At 47.7% G+C, this 17,019-nt stretch overlaps 1 protein-coding gene and 1 pseudogene across 1 annotated transcript; both read right to left on the bottom strand.

Annotated features, from left to right (window-relative positions):
- Positions 1 to 7,298: 7,298 nt before the first annotated feature.
- LOC136487884 (S-locus-specific glycoprotein S13-like) lies at positions 7,299 to 13,713 on the bottom strand. The gene is made up of 2 exons (XM_066484985.1): positions 13,356 to 13,713; positions 7,299 to 7,336 (listed from the first exon to the last, which is right to left on the bottom strand). Exons 1-2 carry the CDS (start codon positions 13,711 to 13,713, stop codon positions 7,299 to 7,301), a joined length of 396 nt encoding a protein of 131 aa, XP_066341082.1.
- Positions 13,714 to 13,931: 218 nt separating this feature from the next.
- LOC136487883 (leucoanthocyanidin dioxygenase-like) lies at positions 13,932 to 14,768 on the bottom strand (annotated as a pseudogene).
- Between the last annotated feature and the right edge of the window lie 2,251 nt (positions 14,769 to 17,019).

Here is a 17,019-nt window from a genome sequence, read left to right as displayed (position 1 = left end):
TACATAGATAATTAAAATATGATATAATCTAAGACTATCTGCCATAATCAATTAAAAATTTGACACTTTTGTAGCTTCCTCAATCCTGCAGACAATTTCTTTGGATCAACATCTTGATGTAAACCTTGTTTCTGCTAAACTCCTGCAGATACATTGAGTAAAAATTAGAGTTGAGACTACAGAATAGTAAGGTTGCGAGTTCAAAAAAAAAAGAATAGTAAGGTTGCAAAATCATATCATGATAACCATATGTTGGAATGGAAAGCCTCAACGAAGAAAAAAGTGTAAGAATGTTCGGAACTAACATCCTAATCACATAGGCATATAGAACTAGAATTAGCTTGCAACATCCTTTGTAATTGTGTAATTGACTTTTACTTTCAGAATTCAAAGGAAAACCAAGTGCACACCACACAACAGTCAATGTGCTTAAAAAACCATGATGATTTAAGCTATCGCACATTGCAATTCAAAAGCTCCAGGTTACTAACCTTAGATTGTTTTCAGAAAAGCTCAATGGAAAAGAATTGCTGAATTATTTGCACAACAAGAATGTAGCAAGAATGCCGTACTGAATGTTTATCAATGGATTGATTATAAGGGCTGAGTTGCTATCTGGATGCTAATCTAAACAGGGTTATCATTATGAAATCATGGAATTGTTAACAGAAATTAGATGAAAAGGAGAAACACCTGCTTATCAAACCACCTCTGCTCGAAAGCTGTTCTCTTGGGCGTCTTTGGCTGCTCCAACTCCTGGACACTTGTTGTCTGCTATCTAGGAGGCACACCTTCTTGAATCCGCACTTGATGATGGCCGTCCGGTGCAGCTTCACACAGGGATCGGGGCACATGTGGCAGATTAGATTGCAGCAGGTAGATGGCATTGGCGGCTCCTGGGTTCCAAATTACAGAATAGTCAGCAATTCTTTTTACTTTGTAATCAAGATGTTTTGACTATATTTGGAGGACAACCAAATAAGTTTTTCTTAAATACTTAGCAAATTGCCGAAACAAAAGTTGTTGACTATAAGATGTGTTCCAACTTAAAATAAAGCTCAGATAAACGTTTGGTGAAAATCCTATTTCTATGTGATATTTAAATTTGAATGTTTGAGAAGATGTAAGAGTTAGTTCCAATTTGACAAGCTTGAAAACAGTTAAAATGTTCAAGGTTTGGTGTTCATTGTAAAGAAATTTTATTTATGAACTTACATGTCAATAGTTCACCCTAAATTGGAACTGTGTATGGCGCTATCAAATAATGTATTCCTTGCTGATCAAAGATCTAATATTAGTAATAATTTGAACCAAACAAAAATGATAGAGAAAGTTGTTTGATATATCTCTGAAACTTAGCTCTGAACTATGAAGTTTATATCTGAAAACAATTTTTCGCAAGTAACCTTTGACCTCCTTGATCTACCAATTCAAAGACTAATTCATATATGTGCTTTAACAAGTAAGGTAGAGATACAGATCAGGAATAGAGCAGTTTTGCTTAAAGTTGTATGGACCACGTGCATATAGGATTGGAAGAAATTTTGTGTGTTCATATATCTGGATTAAATCACAAGTGTATGCATTCGTTTTGTTAGAACAGGACTGACAAGAAAAACTACAGCCAAATTGTCTAAAGTAAAGCCAAAGGAATATGACCAACTATGCTTAACAAGGCCAGATGACCCAACTCAACTGCACATGCATGCTGTCAATCTTCATTCAGACAGCGCAGTACTGCACACACAAATTTGGACATAGTTTTGTATATATATATATGCCTGCCACACAAATCAATATGATTCTAGAGTTCTGGTCATCCTAGCAGTAGCAAGCAGCTAGCTAGAACCAGGGCATACACTGAACTCAAACAACAACCCCTTTTCATAATTGTCCCTACATAAGATGTAAAGAAATTATTGCTTCCTCTTAAAAAAGAAAATTATTGTTGGACAGCCCATCAACATTATTTGGGAGAATGAGGACCGATCATTCAAAGTTCAGCCTTCTTAAAGGTTTATTAAAGGCGAGCTGTGCATTAATTTGTCCAGTAAAGCTCATACTTTTCATAGCTATAATTAAACGCTCCAAGTTGTGTTAAAATTATTATGTAATAATCAAGTGGCGGTGAATTATGCATGTGATGGATCTCTGTCCCATCTTGTAAAAGGATTGATGCTCGACTCCCAAATAAACAAAAACATATCCAAATGACTACTTAACGTTGCTTTTACATGCATCAATTTCGACCATCTACAAACAAATTGAGCATCTCCTACACTGCACATGAAGCTACAACACAGAAAACTATAGCAGCATATCAGACCGCCATGAATCCATGTCCGACCATTGAAACAGAATGCAACGAATTGATAGCATGCGGAGAAGTAACCTGTAGCTCCGCGGCGTCGTGTTGCTCCTAGATGGGACAATGGGAGCAGAAGCGGTGTCTTGGCTCATAGACCGGTACCTCCAAGATCTACAAGAACAACAGAAATCTGGGTGAAACCCCTAGCATATCAGGAACTAAAGTCATAGTCAGATGGTGCTAAAGCAATGCACAAATCAGGAACTAAAGTCACAGTCAGACCTCAGCTTCTCAGCAACCTCCACGAAGTGTGTAAAATCAGTGTCGCTGAGTTGTGTGAAGATACCAACATATAAAATTACAATTATTATGTACAGTCAATTGTCAGCTCAAGAGCATCACTTGGCCTCTACATTATAATTCCGAAGCTAGTAGCAACAAGTGCATTCATGAACCAGTAAACTGGATCTACCAGAACCAGTTAGTGCTAGAAACAAGAAATCCAAGAAATAAGACAATTGAGAACACTACCAGAACCAGTAAACCAGAGAATCAATAATCTACCGAAACCCTAGATCAACTATATTTGGGCACCTGTGAATCAACAATTTAGTGAACCCTAGATCAACCGGATCGGGGCAAGCAAAGTGGATCAACCATGAAACAAGCACGTCATAGATGATGACAACAATCTAGGCAGATGCTCACTTGAATTCGACACTATACAACAGAACCATTGAGAAGGGGGACGAATCGAGCGGGTGCATTCCAGATCGAGATCGCCTTCCTTCGTTCGGAGGGAAGACAAATCCGAGAAGAACTGGAGTGGATCTTGGAGCCGGGACCTTTCAGCAGCTGCGGCGGTCACGTTTCTCCAGCGAGGGGACGAAGCCGATGTGGAGGCGGGGACGACGACGGTTCGGAAGGGGATGGTGGGTGGGACGGTGACGGGGATGGCAAGAGGAGAGTCCAGGCGAGGGCGGAGGGGCGGCGACGGATGAGAGTCGGGGCGAGGGCGGAGGGGCGGCGACGGAGGAGAAGTGAGTCGAGGCGAGTCGCGACTCGTGAGACGTCGAGAGGAGAGGCGAATCGCGGCGGGGAATGCCGCCCGGTGTGACGAGGCCGGACAGGTTTCCCCGTAGAAACCCGGGTCTTGCGGGGCGGAGACCCCAACATCGCGTGCTTCCAAACAGGTCGGAGTGGCGGCGCGTGGAAATTATCCGCGGGGGCTTCCTCCACGGGGAAACGACCGGGAACCCTCCGGGATCCCCTGCTGCCAAAGTAGCCCTAAAGGGTCACTGGTCATAGTAATCACTGTCACCATACAATTCAATAAATGCCATGAAACTGGGCGGCATCCTATGTCTCTACTAAAATCACAATTCACAGAATACTTTGCAAAAGACAGGTACAAGAAACGTCATTTTCTGTCCCGGAGCACACTATTCCTAACAGCATATCAGAAACTCTTCTACGTGGGTGGTATTCATATGCTGAAAAACAAATTCACATTTCACCATCACCAATTACTCATCAGAGATGCAGAGCAGAAGTCAGCACTCTGCGGAGGCAAAGCGCTTTAGATTTTTTTTTTCATCTTTCACCGATGCAAACAAATTCCACTCAGTATAGCATATCATGCTATTATTCCATCTTAGTTTCCTATGCCCTAATAAGAAATCAAATATTGCAAATTGCAATGCAATTATTAGAAACTAGACAATGGCATTCATATGAATGAAAGTCAGAAATTGATACCCGGTTACTCACAATGATCTTGGGTCTGGCCTCTGTTGATCTTGGGTATTTCCTCTCTTGCCTGTGGCTCTGGCCACTGTCTGTGCCTCTGAACTCTCTGCGACTATGCAGCAAGACAGCAACCGCCAGCCAGCACACCAATACTGCAGCCTGCACCCTGCACCCTGCAGGAGCAGCCGAGTAGGCAAAATACAGCAGGAGCAGGCGAGCCGCGAGCCGCGAGCAGACGAGCAGGGCGGCGGGTGCTGGCCCGTTGGGGGCGACCTGGCCACGTGGGCCCGGGCAGCGCCCAGCGCCAGCAGACAGCAAGCAGCACGGCAGCAGGGCGCAGGAGGCCGGGGCACGAGTGTTGGGCCCTTATCTCTGCTCCCTGATCGGGGGAGCCCAACTCTAATCCGATTGGTGGGCCCCTATCACACAGCACGTATAAAAGGAAGGTGGAGATGAGGGCTCGGATGATGAGGTTGACAAGAGCCGCCACACCCACCTAAAGAAAACCCTAATCCGATCTAAAGGCCGTGCTGCCAGCAACGGGATGTGCCCCACCACCGCCGCTGCCTCTGCAGGGACACCGCCGGCGCCACTGGACTGGGTCGCCACTGCAGCAACACTAGAGGTCATCACCGCCACCACTGTACCTCGCCACCGAGCCGGAGCTGCCTCGGCACCGGTGTCTGCGAGGTCACGACGCCACTATCCCAGGGTGACTAGAAGAACCCAAAAGGAAGAGGTCGTCCCTGGATCTACGGTTACACACAGAGGTAATCATCGATCCTAACAATGGTACCAGAGCAGGTTGTCTCTGTGTGACTCTAACCCTAATCGGGTAAAAGAAACGGAAAAGGGACCGGGGGTGGCGGAGGTCACTGGAACCCCGGTCACCACCGCCACCACGCGGGAAAAGATGGCCACACCGCTGTTCTACACCGGCGCACGGCAAGAACAGAAAAGATCCGTGTTCGGATCAGAGAAAAGAAAGGGGAAAAGAAATCTCAAGAACTCTAACCCTAACCCTAAAAGGGGAAGGGGATAATCTCGCAAATCTTGAATCGGGTTCAACCGAACCCTAACCCTAGATCCCCTTTTCGGTTAAACAAGGGAAAAGAAAAGAAAGGAAATTCAAAAGAAGAGAAAAGAACAGGGGTCGGCACACGAACCCTAACCCTAGATCCCGATTCGGATGAACTCCAAAGGGAAAAACCGAATCGGTCGAATCAAAAGAAAGAAAAGGAATCAAAGAAACCCTAACCCTAACTATCCCCAATCGGTCGAATCCGAGAACAAAAAAAAAGAGAAGCAAAACCGCAGGGGAAAGAAGGGGAAGGTGATGGCTTACCTCGCCGCCGTGCAGCGTTGCTGTCACGCCGGCGCGCGGGGAAAAGAAAGGGCTGGCCGGGGGCACTGCTCGCCGGGATTCGGCCAAGGGGGCGCCGCGGCCAGGCCGCTCGACGGCGGCGTGCTCACCCGTCGAGGAGCACGCACGTCAGCGAGGGGGCCGGCGACGGCGCCGTGTCTACCCGCTCCACTGCCTTCGCTGGCTCTCGGTGTCTCGCTGTGGCGGCGCTGTTGTGCTAAGGAGAAAGAAAGAAGAGCAGCGAAGAGAGAGAGGCAGAAGACAGAATGGGCTAGGGTATCGGCCGACGCGGCCGGTCGGGTTGCTTTTGATCGAGCGAGACGGCCGGGCGACCATCGGATGTGATCCGACGGCGGAGCGCGATTGGGCCAAACTCTGCCCAGGCGGGCGAGCGCACCGCGCGGCACTTTGCCGGCCCAGGCCCAGGTTAAGGCCTGGGTGCGGCCGGGCGTCGCGCACAGAGCTGGGCCAGGCTATTTAGCAGGCGGGGGCTGTGTACTGTAGCTAATAGGCTGTGCACTGTTCCTACAGGCCAGGCCAAAAATGAATAGAAGAGTATAGAAAGGTTTTATTTAATTTCAGAAGCTGACTTGAAGGAATTCCAATGGTTTAAAATTTCTGGTAAAATTACACCAACGTATTATTTTTCCAGAAAATAGATATGAACCAGAAAAGCTTCTGAAAAATAGATAATGAATTTTTTTCATGCTTTTCCTTTTTCCAGTAAATGTTTATTTTCTAGAAAATTGAAAATGCAAATTGGCTCTAAAGAAAATAGAAAAAGCAATTTTCCCCTGTGGGTAAAATTCAAGAAAAAATAAAGTTTTCCACAGCCAAAGAAATTGTTTATTCTCCAGTTAATTTGTACCAACATGGTATTTAATTGGAGAAAAAAAAAGTTATTCCGCTGCTAAAGAAATTGTTGATTCTCCAGTTATTTTGAACCAAAGTGGTATTTAATTGGAGAAAAAGAGTTTTGACACGATTATGATGTTGTTATTTTCTGACCAACGTTGTTAATAACAATATCATAATTTTAATGATTTATGCATTGATTCTACTTCTGCCCAACGGTGATGTAGAATTAGTGTATAAGAAAAGTTGATAATTTTAATGATTTATGCATTAATTCTACTTCTGCCCAACGGTGATGTAGAATTAGTGTGTAAGAACAGTTGTGAAAGTTAATGATTTATGCATTAATTCTATTTCTGCCCAACGGTGATGTAGAATTAGTGTATAAGAATAATTGTATGTTTTGATTTTGACCAACGTTGGAATCAAGACATGCAAATGGTGTTATTTTTATATTAAGAAAAGTTTTGACCTGGTTTTCATCTTGTCTAAGGTGGACTGTGTAGTCACCTCACCGTGTTCCACTGAGTTTGTGGCACTGGTGAGGGAGACAAAAGAGAATAATGCCACTTGGGCAACTAAAGAAAGGGATTCTGAAACCCAAAAGATGTCCTATGACTTTTAAGGCATAGGAAGTGTGTCACTGCCAACAAGAAATGTTTTGGCTGTGATAAAGAATATGATTGAACATGCAATTGTGGGCTCAATCCCAGAATGTGACACGGTCACCGAGTACCTCGATAGGATAAAGAGTCAGTTTACTGGCTCTTCAAAGACATATACTACCCAGCTGATAAAGCAGCTAGTGACAGAGTGTTACTCTGGAAATGGTGGCATAAGAGAGCTCACGATGCGTTGTCGAAATTATGACACTATCGTTCAGGCCATATTTTGAGGGGGAGAATAGAAAGACAAGTTAAGAATGATATTCTTCCTCCATTAGAGCTCTCAGATTAAGAACAATGCAGAGAATGCATAAAAGGAAAGTGTGTAAAGAAAGATGATAAACGAAGCACAGGAATTTTACAGAATATTCACACTGACATCTGTGGTCAGCTTTCCTGTAAAGAGTGTGGATGGTTATGATTCATTCATAACATTCACAGATGATTACTCCCATTATGGCTATATTTATCCAATCAAAGAAAGAAAAGATGTATTGGATAAATTTAAGATATTAAAGATTGAGATAGTCAGGTCTGACCATGGAGGAGTACTACGGTCAGCATACCCTAAAAGAATGGCATAGTAGCCCAGTATTCTACACCGGACGAACCTCAGCAGAATAGAGTAGCTAAAAGAATCAATCGTACCCTGATGGATATGGTGGGCAATATGATAAATTACTCCACCTTACAGTTGAACCTGTGAATGAAGGCGTTAAAACCGCCATTCATATTCTCAATAGAGTATCAAGAAAGTCGGTGCCCAAAACACCGTATGAGTTGTGGATAGAAAGATTACCCACACTTAACCACTTGAGTGTGTGTGTGGGAGCCCTGCTGAGGCTAAAGTGTTTAACCCAAACATTGGGAAGTTATATCCCAAAAATAGTAAGTTGCCATTTGTTTGGCTACCCAGAAAAGTCAAAAGGTTTTTGTTTTCTACTGTCCAGAGAGACATACAAAGTTTGTGGAAACGAGACACACTGTCTTCCTAGAGGACGAATTGATGAGGGGTAGCATGGTAGCTCGAGAAATTGACCTTGAAGTGAAGCGGGTGTAAGCGCCCACTCTAATGATTCATGAGCCAATTTTCTCACTACCTGCTGTAGCTGCACCGACAGTGCTAGATACTGTGGTGCCAGCACCTGTTGTTATCCCACCTGTGGCAACAATGAATGACGATGAGGAACCTGTTCTTCAGGATCCTATAGAACCTATTGCCACACATGAGGGGGAGCAACAATAGCCTCAAACAGAAGGTGTGCCAAATGTAGAGGCCCCTATAAGGTCTCAAAGAGTTAGTAAATCAGATATTCATGTTGATTATGAAGTGTACACCGCTGATGAATTTCAAATGGAGGATGATCCCACCTCATTTGAAGAAGCCATGAGAAGTGATCATTCATCAAAGTGGCTTGAGGTCATGGAAGATGAAATGAAATCAATGAATGCCAATAAAGTTTGGGACTTAGAAATAATTCCTAAAGGAGCCAAAACAGTAGGCTGTAAATGGGTCTACAGAACAAAACTTGACTCTCAAGGGAATATAGAAAGATATAAAGCGCGACTCATGGCAAAAGGCTTTATACAAAGAGAAGGAATTGATTACAATGAGACATTTTCTCTAGTCTCATGTAAAGTTTTCCTTCAGAATCATAATGGCATTAGTGGCACATTACGATTTAGAATTACATCAGATGGATGTAAAGACGGCATTTCTCAACGGAGACTTGGAGGAAAATGTTTACATGGCACAACCGAAAGGTTTTGTCATGGAAGAAAAAGAACGAATGGGATGCCACCTAAAGAAATCCATTTATGGATTAAAGCAAGCTTCAAGACAGTGGTACTTGAAGTTTGATCAGTCAATAAAGAATTTTGGGTTTTAAAGAGAATGTAGAGGACAATTGTGTCTATACAAAGTTTAAGAATGGGAAGTTTATCTTCCTTGTCCTGTATGTGGATGATATCTTACTTGCTGGTAATGATGTCAGTCTACAACTAGAGACAAATAAGTTTTGTCCTCAAAACTTAATATGAAAGATCTTGGCGAAACCTCATTCGTTCTAGGGATCGAGATTCACCGAGATAGAAGAAAAAAGGGTATAAGGACTGTCACAAAAGGCATACATGGAAAAGATCTTAAAGAAATTCAGTATGCACAAATGTAGTCCCTCACATGCTTCTATAGTCAAGGGCGATAGATATGGAGATTTTCAATGCCCCAGGAACCAATATGAGCTCAATTGATAAAGTGAAAGTGGTTCCATATGCTTCAGCTGTCGGAAGCTTGCAACATGCTCAAGCATGTACGCGCCCTGACTTGGTATTTGTTACTGAGTTTTACTTGGCAGATTCCAGAGCAATTCTGGAATAGAACACTGAAATTAGTAAAGAAAGTCTTGCATTATTTGCAAGGAACGAAAGGCCTCATGATGACATATAGAAGATCTGATTCACTCCACATGGTGGGATGTTTAGATTCTGATTAAGCGAGAGTGAATGCATATCCAGACGTGGATTTTCTATCATCTCGCAAAGAGGAGCTATTTCATGGAAAAGCTCAATGCAAACCGTCACTACATCATCCACAATGTATGACAGTTTTGTAGCGTGTTATGAGGCAACGGGCAGGTGAACTAACTAACGAAGTTCATACCCGGTTTGAAAGTGGTTGACGACATCTATAGACCACTAAAGTAATACCGCGATTATAATCTGACAGTACAGGATGCTCACAACATAAGTCAAGTGGTGCTGCCAAACACATTGACATAGAGTATTATGTTGTGAAAGATAAAGTCCGAGATCAAGTCATAAGTCTTGAGCATATAAGTACAGAAATGATGCTCGCGGATCCGCTTACAAAAGGCTTACCACCCAACATGTTCAGAGGACATGTGAAATCTCTAGTTTGGTTTTGGTTAATTGATGAAATCCTAAGTGCTAACCTAGTTTATCAAGATGATTATGAGATAGGTAGCACTACTCAAGTGATGAAGCAATGACGAAGATCATGACAATGGTGATAGCATGGTGATGATCAAATGCTTGAACTTGGAAAAGAAGAAAGAGAAAAACAAAAGGCTCAAGGCAAAGGTATAAAATGTAGGAGCCATTTTGTTTTAGTGATCAAGACACTTAGTGAGTGTGATCACATTTAGGATAGATAGCCGTACTATTAAGAGGAGTGAAACTCGTATCGGAATGCAGTTATCAAAGTGCCACTAGATGCTCTAACTCATTGCATATGCATTTAGGATCTAGTGGAGTGCTAACACCCTTGAAAATATTTGTGAAAATATGCTAACACATGTGCACAAGGTGAATTCGGCGCTTTTGGAAAAATGAAATGTCTATTTTCTATTGCGCCGGATGCAAAATTCTTGGTGGTTGGCACATTTGAGCAAGGGTGAAAAAGTTAGAGTTGAAATGGACTTGGTCGAAATGATGCTGGCGTCGGTCTACTGACCGGACGCTGGGTCACTCAGCGATCGGACGCTGAAAGGCTGCGTCCGGTCGAGCTGTCAGACGGCACAGTGGGTAGGGTTGAGCACCGGACGCTGGTCTACGTCCGGTCAAGGTGGACCGGACGCGTCCGGTCGAAAAAACATGCCTCGGGGAGCTTACTGGAAACGACCGGACGCTGGGGCTTCAGCGTCCGGTCAGTTTTGACTGGAGCGTCCGGTCAGCTTCGTAGCCGTTGAAATCTGACGAACAACGTTTGAAGCTGGTGACGCGTGGCGTTCATCGGGCGACCGGACGCTGAGGGCCAGCGTCCGGTCGGTATGACCGGAGCGTCCGGTCAGAGCGTGTTTTGCCCAGTGAAGGGGTACAATGGCTCTATTTGATGGGGGCTCTATTTATAGCCCCATGGCCGGCTCAAGGGATACTTCTTGCACATTTTCATTGACATAGCAACCTTGTGAGCTTAGCCAAAGTCCTTCCACTCATCTCCATCATTGATCCATCATCATTGTGAGATTGGGAGAGAATCCAAGTACATTGCTTGAGTGATTGCATCTAGTGGCACTTGGTATTCGTGTTGCGCTGCGGATTTCGCTTGTTTCTCTTGGTGGTTGCCACCACCTAGACGGTTGGAGCAGCGGTGAAGGATCGGCATGAGTTGGTGATTGTTCGTGGCCGCCTTCGGTGATTGTGAGGGGAGTTGTACCTTCCCCGGCGGAGCGCCGAAAGGTAACTCTAGTAAATTGCTCGTATCATTGAGTTACCTCACTTGTGGGTCGGTTCTTGCGGTGTCCAATCGTGTGGACGAGGTTTGTGAAACACCTCTTAGCCGCCGAACCACCAAGTGTTGGTCGACACAACGGGGACGTAGCGTGTTGGCAAGCACGTGAACCTCGGGAGAAAATCGATTGTCTCTCTTCTTTGTCATTCTCCCGGTGATTGGCTATATATTCATCTTGTGATTGGTTCATCCCCTACACGTCGGTATAATCACTCTACTCACTCATTTACATTCTTGCAAACTAGTTGATACAAGCTCTTTAGTGTAATTAGAATTGAGAGCTTGCTTTATTATTTACATTCATCTAGTTGAGCTCTTTAGAGTAGCAAGGTTGAGAGCTCTTAGTGAGTAATTACATAGCTAGTTTGTGTGCCTAAGTATTCATTGCAACTAGAATTGTTGGATAGGTGGCTTGCAACCTTTGTAGAGCTAGAGCAAGTTTGCATTACGCTATTTGTCATACTAATCAAATTGCTCTAGTTGATTTGTAGATTTTTAAATAGGCTATTCACCCCCCCTCTAGCCATATTAGGACCTTTCAACATGGTGTTCAGAGAACATGTAGCTAGCATGGGTTTAAGGGAAAGCCTATAAAATTCCTGGACAAAAGAAGGCCCAAAGATAAGTATCTATTTCAGAACAGAGTAGTGTGTTGTAGCTGTTAAGTCTATCGGTAATGGACCGTGACGATGAGACATGCTCTATGCGCTAATCTATAATGGAATGAACAAAAGTAAATGATATGAAAGTGAAAGATGGAATGAGATCAAGGGGGAGAATGTTAGTTGATCTCCACCAATAGGCCCAACGGTGATGTAGAATTAGTATATAAGAATAATTGTATGTTTTGATTTTGACCAACGTTGGAATCAAGGCATGCAAATGGTGTTATTTTTATATTAAGAAAAGTTTTGACCTGGTTTTCATCTTGTCTAAGGTGGACTGTGTAGTCACCTCACCGTGTTCCACTGAGTTTGTGGCATCGGTGAGGGAGACAAAAGAGAATAATGCCACTTGGGCAACTAAAGAAAGGGATTCTGAATCCCAAAAGATGTCCTAATCCAGTTGGTGGACCCCTATCACACAGCACACATAAAAGGAAGGTGGGGATGAGGGCTCGGATGATGAGGTTGACAAGAGCCGCCACACCCACCCAAAGAAAACCCTAATCCGATCTAAAGGCCATGCTGCCAGCGACGGGATGTGCCCCACCACCGCCGCTGCCTCTGCAGGGACACCGCCGGTGCCACTGGACTGGGTCGCCACTGCAGCAACACTAGAGGTCATCACCGCCACCACTATACCTCACCACCGAGCCAGAGCTACCTCGGCACCGGTGTCCACGAGGTCACGACGCCACTGTCCTAGGGCGACTAGAAGAACCCAAAAGGAAGAGGTCGTCCCTGGATCTACGGTTACACACAGAGGTAATCATCGATCCTAACAACAAGATCTATCGGCGCGCCGCTAGCCCAGGCCGGCAGGTCGCCGCACGCGGCACGCCGCTGATGCCTCGATGGGAGGCCGAAGGCGGGAGCACCGAGGGGGCGAAGGAGAACAGAGGAGTGGCCGCCACCGCTCGAGAATTTCGAGTCTTGACTGCCTTTCCTATGGGCTCTTCGTGGGCTCAATCGAAGACCCCGTTCCCGAGGGCCCATATCCGCCCCTGGATAGCGGCGGCGGCTGCCCAGCGGGCAATGGCAGCTCGACCGCGCTGAAAGATGGGACAAATGGTGGTAAACTCAATGTTGTTTCTTATAAGAGTAAATTGCACAGCCAGTCCTTAAAGTATTTGGTGATTCTCATTTGGGTCCCCAAACTATGAAATCACACGTTTGGCTACCTAATGTATTTAAGTGATCTCATCCAGGTCTAAAATAGACACGAGGAGGGTTAGAAGCTGACGTGGACATGATTTGAACAGAAAATGGCATTGACTGATGGGTTCTCGCTGACAAGACCTGCATCCACACGTCCCTCTTGGCCTCATGGACACGCGCAAGGGACGAGACGGCTCTGAGGTGCTCATCGAGACTTGATCGACCAACCGATTAAAGCAGAGGCGGAGCAGAAGGCGCTGCCGGCGTCGAGGACGTAGACGGCGGCGTGAACCGGTGGTCGAATCGGTGTTCTCCTCGTGTCCTGTGTGTCCTCGTCGCAACCAACGAGCCGAGCACTCCGCCGCGCACTCGTCGCCGGAGCTCATGTTCCCTAGGAGCACAAACTTGTCCGGCACCTTCATGTTGGGCATCGCCAAGAACGCATCCCCCTCATCACCGCACGGTGCCAGCGCCGGACTCCGGCGACAGCCCACCGAGAAGATGCTGTCGCTCCACTCCGCTTGGCTCGCCGGCTCAAAGCCGTCGAGGCATTTGCACATCGCCACGGGCAGCGTGTTGTCGCAGTAGCCGTAGGCGCCGCAGCTGCCGTAGGGGCTGCAAGAGCGCGACGGCCAGGACTCGAGCGTGGTCCACATAGACGCATTGCGGTTCCAGCTCAGGAAGCACGACACAGTGTACCGCATACCGCGTGGGTGACCTACCGGCGCCGGTGACCACGTACCGCGTGGGCGGCGCGCCGTCGTTGCGGAAGACCGACACAGCTAAAACAAAAGACGAGAGGAGGAGAGCCTCATCGTAGCGGGCTGGCCACGACGAAGATGCTTGTGGTGGCGATGACGGACAACAGCGGTGAAACTCCAGCGTACGGTCGATTTTGGCGACTAGAGACGACGCGACCAGGTCAGGGAGAAGCGCAAGGATGTGGATGAGCTACGAGCGCAAGCTATTTGACGTCCGTGTGGGCCTCGACGCCGATGGCTAGCTCCGGCTGTGGGCACCTCGGGTAGTAGTTGATCTTGAATTACAGGAGGAGGTCGAGGTCCTGCTGCTTCTATTCATGTTCGTCTCCTACCTTTGCATAGGAGTGGGTGATGAGCGCCTTTTCTAGCGCGTCGCCGCGGTCTGGGCCGAGGAGCCCCAAGGAGAGGATGTCGAGCAGCGTGGAGGTCAGCTCCCGTGTTCGGCGACCGAAGTCGCGGGTGGCGGGGACGTAGTCGGGCGGGTGCGCGGGCCAGAGCGAGTGGTCGGCGAGCCCGTCGGGTTGCACCAGGTGGAAGAGGTAGTCCTCCCGCTTGCACTGCCCAGAGGTGTTGGAGGCGAGGCGGCTACCGTAGCCCGGCAGGCGGCCGGCGGCGGGGTCGTTGGCGTAGGCCTCCTTGTCCTGGATGGGGAGGGCGAAGAAGACGGCTCCAGCGGCGCGGAGGCGATCCATGAGCTCGGCGGGGATGCCATGGCCGGCGATGTGCATGACGCCCTAGTCGGCGGCGGCGATGCGCATGGCCTCCACGCACGCGTCCCGCTGCTGGTGGCTGCTGGTGGCATCTAGGTAGGGGGAGATGTCGACGACGGGGATCCGCGGCGCGGTGTGGTCGTTGGCATGGGTGCACGCCAGGTCGAAGGCATCCCCGAGGCCAGCTCGCTTGTCGGCGGGGCGGACGTACTCGAGCGGGATGGCGGAGAGGCCGCTCAGAGCCTCCAGGCGTGTCGGCAGCTGCAGCAGCGGCGACGGCGACACCATCTAGCTAGTAATTCACTATTGCAGCAGCGGCGACCGAGGAACGCATGGTGTGGCAGTACATGGTGATGGCGGTGTCCCCGTCGGCGACGGAGGAGGAAGTGGACACTGGGTACCGTGGACCCTCGGCTCGGGTTTTTATGTTCAAATCATGTCCACGTGTACGATTACGTCAGCTTTTAACTCTCCTCGTGTCTATTTTGGATCTGGATGAGATCACTTAAATACATTAGGCAGCCAAACGTACGATTTCATAGTTTGATGACCCAGATGAAAACCACTCAATACTTTAAGGACCGGACGTGCAATTTACTCTTCTTATAAAAATCGGTAATGCTCGATAGCGGATGTCCGTCCATTCGGACGCCGCATTCTAGGCCTGCGTGTACTGGCCTCTGTGTCTCTCATCTCTTCTCTCAAAAATATCTTCTCATCACTCTCGCCCATAGCGTGCTGCTTTGTGTCATGCACTCGCTGTTGTCGTCTTCCCCATTGCGCACCTCATCTCGCGTCGCGTGGCTCCCCCGTCTAGCGCTGCGCTCCATCCCGCGCCATGCCCCTCCATCACCGTGTCGTCCTGCATCCCCCGCCGTGCTCGCTCTAGCTCACTGCGCGTCGCACCCCCGCTGAGGCGCACCGTGCCCCGTCCCGCGCCGTCGCCGTTCCCCACCAGAAGGTCATGGCCGCTGTCGACGCCATGGCCGCCGTCGACGCCATGGCCGCCGTGATGCGCGACCTCAACAAGGAGATGTTGTGATAAAAGCACATGTTGCAAGCGTATGTTTCAATTGTTACATTTCAGAGGTATGTTGCAATTGTTTCATATGGATGTTGCCAAAGTAGATCCGGAGATGTTGCACATGTTGCATATATTGCAAGTGTTTCAGAGGCATGTTGCAAGTGTTTTAGAGGGTTGTTCAAAATGTTTCATCTGTTCCAGACGTATATTGCAATCGTTTTGATCTGGATGTTGCACATGTTTCACACATATGTTGCAACAATATGTTCCAAATGTTTCAGCTATTTCGGTCGTATGTTTGCAGTAAGTGTTTTTATGTTGCAAACTGCAAATGTTTTATCTGGATATTGCATATATTACACATATGTTGCAAGTGTATGTTCCATATGTTTTATCTATTGCATACGTATGTTCCATTCAAGTGTTTCGGAGAGTCAGGGGGCGCGTGGAGTGATGGTGGCACGGCGTGGACAGGATGTGCGTGCAGGGCGGGAAAAATCAGCGAACAGGGACAGGCTACGCGGGCGTCGGGCGCATGCATCCGTCCGGACGCTGGCACCTCTGTACAAAAATAGTACTTATTTGCAATGTTTCTCTGACTGAGCGTTATTTCATAGATGATTTTGTGTGAACTCAGAGTTGTCTTCATGTGGCTTCAGATTTAAAACTGTGTTCTCTATTTTGTTACGATTGTGTCAGTTAATGACGAAAGATCTTTCCAAGGCCTAACTCTGGGAGTAACCAAATTCTGTTCCGATAAATAAATGACCCTATTTATATGCATTGTGCTACAAATTTTGACTTAGCTAGCTAAGAGCAACTCCAGCAGGAGCACCCAAATCAGAGCCCCCATATCTGATTTGGGTGCTCTTCCTACTTTTGTTGGCCCTCTATTTTGCAATTTCCTCCGGCAGAAGCCCCAAAACTAAAGCCCCCAAATCCTTTTTAATAGACAATGACAATTGGAGTCCACTTGTCATCCTCTGCTCTGACCACTAAGCTATCCTAACGCAACCACCCTGGGGAAGCGTCCGACAGCGTCGGCAAGGGGAAGGAGCCAGCTCTGCACCGGGGAGCGCATACGGGCGGAGGTGTCGCGGGAGGGAGATCTGGGCGGGGAGAAGATATAGCCGACGAGCGGGGAGGAGCTCCGGGCCGGGGCCAGAGCCGCCGGAGAGGAGGGCGATATAGCCGGGGAGCAGGGAGGAGCTCCGGGCCAGGGCCAGAGCTACCGGAGAGGAGGGCGTGCCGGCGCGACAGAGGGAGGCGCGGCCATGGCCGTGAGGGAATTGCGCCGGGTGGAGTGCGCCATGGCCGCCTCCGTCTCCACCTTCGCGAGCAGTGCGCCATGGCCGCCTCCATCTCCACCTCCGCGAGCAGTCCACCGGAGGGAGCTAGATCTCGACGACCGGAGGGGAGGCGAGGACAGGGGTCGCCAGAAGTAGGAGAGGTAACGCCGGAGGCAGGGGAGGAAACGCCGAGCTGGAGCAGCGCACGCACGCGGAGGGAGGGAAG

This window comes from Miscanthus floridulus, chromosome 10 (assembly GCF_019320115.1).
Source record: "Miscanthus floridulus cultivar M001 chromosome 10, ASM1932011v1, whole genome shotgun sequence".
Taxonomy (NCBI): Eukaryota; Viridiplantae; Streptophyta; class Magnoliopsida; order Poales; family Poaceae; genus Miscanthus; species Miscanthus floridulus.
The sequence above is the reverse complement of the archived record's forward strand: the minus strand, read 5'-3'. Positions and strand labels throughout refer to the sequence as shown.